Source organism: Chelonoidis abingdonii, unplaced genomic scaffold (genome assembly GCF_003597395.2).
Source record: "Chelonoidis abingdonii isolate Lonesome George unplaced genomic scaffold, CheloAbing_2.0 scaffold0438, whole genome shotgun sequence".
NCBI classification, from domain to species: domain Eukaryota; kingdom Metazoa; phylum Chordata; order Testudines; family Testudinidae; genus Chelonoidis; species Chelonoidis abingdonii.
In genome coordinates, this window is record NW_027424699.1 from 1791 (window position 1) to 6994 (window position 5204).

General features: G+C 42.5%; 1 protein-coding gene across 1 annotated transcript; it reads right to left on the minus strand.

The window, feature by feature from the left end:
• Window positions 1-1597: 1597 nt before the first annotated feature.
• LOC116826912 (olfactory receptor 10A7-like) lies at window positions 1598-3252 on the minus strand. The gene has a single exon (XM_075061387.1). The coding sequence runs from the start codon at window positions 2510-2512 to the stop codon at window positions 1598-1600; it is 915 nt and encodes a 304-aa protein (XP_074917488.1). The 5' UTR covers window positions 2513-3252.
• Window positions 3253-5204: the final 1952 nt, after the last annotated feature.

Below are 5204 nucleotides of genomic sequence, written 5' to 3' on the forward strand. Positions count from 1 at the left end.
CCCTATGAGGTGGTGGAACCCGTGGGGAAGTAACGTACAAGGTGCGGCAGCCAGGACACCGAAAACAAGAACAAATTTATCACATCAACTTTCTGAAACCCTGGCATGCACAAGAGGCATGAATAACTGTCCAAAAATACCTAATCCAGGAAAACAAGCCTTCCAAACAGATGAAAGTGTCTCCCGATTTAACACCAGACCAGAAGAATGAGGTGTCTCAGATGATCTTCCGGAACCAAGATGTATTCTCAACAAAACTGGGTCGAACAATCGAGACATATCACCACATCGTCACGAACCCTGGGGCCAGAATAACAATAAGGCCCTATTGGGTGCCAGCAGCCAAAAGGGAGGAAATAAAAGCAGAAGTAAAAAAAAATGCTGGAGTTGGGGATCATTGAAGAATCTCACAGTAAGTGGTCCAGTCCAATCGTGCTGGTGCCCAAACCTGATGGCACCACAAGGTTTTGCAACAACTTCCAGCGACTAAATGAAGTATCCCAGTTTGACGTGTACCCCATACCTCGCATAGATGAGCTAGTGGACCGTCTGGGTAATGCCCGGTATTTGACTACTCTAGACTTGACAAAGGGGTACTGGCAGATTCCCCTTGCGGAAGACGCAAAGGAAAAGACTGCATTCTCTACACCAGAGGGTCTTTTTCAATATACTGTCCTCCCTTTTGTACTACATGGGGCCCTGGCTACTTTCCAGCGCCTCATGGACAAGCTATTACGCCTGCATAACAGTTATGCTGCTGCCTACTTGGACGATGTGATGATTCATATCCCAGACTGGGAAACTCACCTAGAGAAGGTGGAGGCGGTCCTTGATACCTTCAGGCGAGCTGGCCTTACAGCAAACCCTGCCAAGTGCGCTGTAGGGTTCATGGAGGCCAAATATCTTGGCTACATTATGGGAAAAGGTCTGGTAAAACTCCAAGTGAACAAGTTGGAGGCCATCCAAAACTGGCCCCAACCACGTCGCAAGAAACAAGTCCGGGCATTCCTAGGTGTAATGGGGTATTACCAACAATTTATCTCCCACTTTGCCACAAGGGCAAGCCCCCTGAGAGACCTAGTAAAAGCCCGTGGACCTGATCTGGTAAGATGGTCTGACGCAGCAGAGGAAGCATTCACAGACGTAAGGACTGCCCTCTGCAGTAACCCTGTACTGATAGCCCCTGATTTCAACTAGGAATTTATCCTGCAGACAGATGAATCGGAATTAGGGTTGGGGGCCGTTCTATTACAGATGGTCGGGGAGGAGGAACACCCAATTCTCTACTTCAATAGGAAACTCCAGTGTAGATGCCCCCAACTGTCTAAACTATGAATTATTCACTCTGGCCGCTCTTTCCATCAGTCGGCCGGTTTTAACTTGGTAGATTAGAATTAGATTAGAATAGATTATCAGCATTCCATTGTAATGCAGAAACAAACTGGATAGAGGTAATGTAAAGTGGGTTCGTAACTGGTTGGAAAACCTTTCCCAGAGAATAATCATCAGTGCGTACTCAAACTGGAAGAGCATATTGAGTGAGGCTCCACAGAGATAGGTCCTTGGGTGGATTCCATTCAATATCTTCATCAATGATTTAGATACTGGCATAGAGAGTACACTTATAAAGTTTGATGTAGATGAGGGGATTGACCAGGGGAGTCAAGATAGTGTAGAAGAAAGATAAAATTTTCTTGAAATCTCTCTGTGTGCTGGTTGTGGGGAACATATAGACAATCAGTAGAGTTCCATAATACATGGTCACCACAATGAGGTGGGAGGAGCAGGTAGAAAAGGCCTTTTGCTTCCCAATGGTGGAAGGGATTCTCAGGATGGTTGAAATGATGCAGATGTAGGACATCAAGGTAAGTAGGAAGGGGACCAGTAAGAAAATCAAGCTGAGAGTGAAAGCCAATGTTTCCATCAGCTGAGGATCATTACAGGAGAGGTTTATCACGGGGATAGGATCACAAAAGAAATGGTCAATACCATTAGGACCACAGAAAGCTAATTGGGATATCGGCAATGTTATTATGCCACTACATAAGAAGCCACCTATCCAAGAGCCACCTATAAACTGGAGGCAAGACCTGCCGCTCATATGGGCAGCATAGTGCATTGGATTGCATATAGCTAAATACCGATCATATGACATCACCGATAAGAGAAGGCATTCTGTTGCAAACAGGGAAGCAAAGAAATAATATTGTGTGAGACACCCACTAAATGAAATTGTTCTGTCCCCACTCAGGAGACTGGCCAGCATGCTGCGCAGGATGGCTGAAGTGTAGCAGGTCTCCAGGCAGGACAAGTTCACAAGGAAGAAATACATGGGGGTGTGAAGGTGACAATCAGCCACAACAAGCACCACGATGAGGATGTTCCCAGACATGGTTACAATGTAGATCACGAGAAACAGCAGGAAAAGAAGAATTTGCAGTTCAGGGAGAGTGCTGAATCCCAGGAGGATGAATTCTGTGATGGACGTTTGATTTCTCTGTTCTGGGTTCATCACAGGTTGTGTCTATGGGAAAGAAATTCACTCTGGGATATAAATGAAGAATATACATTCAATAAAACGTCAGCATTGTTTTCATTGTCCCCCTAGCTGACTATTGAAATAATAGCTGAGTAGAAAGTAGAGGCTAGGGGATGGGAAATGGGGAAAATGCCATCTCACTTGACACCTGGGATAAATTTCATATATGATCAGACTGCAGGTTAAACAAAACATTAATCTCTCTGGAAACCTGTGTAGTAACTTGACAAATCACACCAAGCACCAACGTACTGTGGTGATGGGGCTCATGTACAACAGTACAGAAACACAGATATTGGTTCAAATAGTCATGCATTTCACTTCCTGGTCTATCAAAGCAGAACAGTGTCCTTGGACAGGTTGGAGTTCCACTGCTGAAAGGAGTCAGGATTTTATATTTTAGGGGAAGCCACAACAAAGAAATAAACCAAGTAAATAAGGCTGGGAATTGCAACAGTTGGGCAGCCAACTGCAAGTGAATTGCAGTGGAAATGGCCAGCCTAATTATAACCACCCTTTGAAAGTTATTATCCTAAATGGACAAATAGCTGTCCTTCCCTAGAACAACATTTCATTATCTTGCAGTGGGTCACTCTACACAGAGACCCAATCTTCATTAAAAAGAAACAAAAACAAACAAACATCCAGCTAGAAACCACCATTTTAGGTAGAAATGTATCCTCTATGACAAGAAAAAACTTTCCTTACCAATTTCTAATTTTATACAATGTGCTATTTTCATATTATGATAGTGGTGGGGAACCCAAATTTCCATTTAATTGACTATTCCATGATTTCAAATGTTGGTTTTCATTCCAATTTCATATTTTTAAAAATATATTTATGTATTTTTAATTTTATTTCTTGACTATTTTTATTTTGTATTACTTATGATACTTTCAATATTTACTGTATTTTATTTGAATCCTATTTTATAAGTTAAATGTATTTTATACTAGTTTATTTTTATATTTTATTTCATTTGATATTATTTTATAAAATATGTACAATAACTTTTTTCCTAAACAAAATTTTGCAGAAATTGAAATGTACCCATGGGACATTTTGATCTCAATGAATTGACATTTTCTCATGCAAAAATAGTCCATTAGAAATTTTTTTTGCTCTATTTCTTATCCTTTTCTTCTTTAACATTGGTGAATAATATTAATTCTTTCTCTCTTCCCCTCTTTTTATTAGTCATGGCAGATGAGAGAGCCACAATCACTCTTGCTATTACTAATCCTTAGAGAAAAAAGGTGGGTGAGGTAATATCTTTTATTGGACCAAGTTACTAATCTTTATTAATTGCTAAGTAAGGACCTGCACAGAGCTATGCACAGAGTTAATTTTACAAACCGGGAATAATTCTGTTCAGTCTGAGCCTTCTCTCTCTGAAGTCAAAGATAAAATCTCCACTGACTTCAAAGTTGGGATCCATTGATTTCAATGGGATTTGAACTGGTAACGCCTTGAGCCTTCTTTGACACTTATAGCTCGGCTCGGCAGGATTCGATTTCAATCGATAGATGTTGGTAAATGTCGATATCAGCCGAGACACTGAAATCAACAACAGGAAAGATCGGTAACAGTCGGCATTAGTGCAACCTCCCCCCATGCTTTGCACTTCAGGGTTGGGTGTCATGAGCCCCATGGCTGTGCAAGAGCCCTCTGCACCCTCGCAGATCTGGCCATGGAACTCTGCTCTACTGGGCCAGAGCAGTTGCCTTCTCTGCCCCTTTCACCCTGGTGTCTTGGACCCCTCAGCCAGTAGGGAGCGAACAGTATCCCTGCTGTCACTGCTGGGGGCCCCTCTCAGCCCCACTGCCCTAACTCTGAACCTAACCTACCACCACTGAATTTCCTGCAACTGTCAAAATTCAAATTGTTAAATATCAGGAATAATCATAAAGATTAAAATCCCAATATTAGTCATCAAAAGGGCAAAAGAAAAATAAATTCTGCTAAGCCTACTTAGAGCCAATGTCTGCACCCCGAGCGCTGAGCACAGCAGCAAATATCAGCTCTGTTTTACCAACCTCATCTCATTAATGTCTTCAACATCCCAGTGAGGTGGGAGCTGCCATTAAGAGTACAATCCTGTATGTAGTATGGTGAGAAGCTCAAAGCTTGATGGAACGATGCTCCAGTGTTTGAAGAGCTCGCTTTGTACTTGGGAGCTGTTGGTTTAATTCTCTGCTGCATCACAAACTACTTGTGTGATTTTCATGCTGGATTTCCAAAGGCCAGTAGATAGCTAAAAATGCACATTGGAGCCTGAGTAGGGGCGGTACCTAACGCCCATCGATTTGAAATCCTACTATGGGTGCCTGTGTCTTTAGGTTCTGAAACATCTCTATAAATCTGTCCCTCTGGGTGTCAGGTCCCCATCTGTAAAGCTGGGATAATAGCACCTCATGGTGTGTTGGGAGGACAGATACATTAAAGACAGTGATGTATCAGAGGGGTAGCTGTGTTAGTCTGGATCTGTAAAAGCAGCAGAGAATCCTGTGGCACCTTGTAGACTAACAGACGTTTTGGAGCATGAGCTTTCGTGGTGAAATTTCCACTACATGCATCTGACGAAGTGGGTATTCACCCACGAAAGCTCATGCTCCAAAACGTCTGTTAGTCTACAAGGTGCCACAGGATTCTCTGCTGCTTT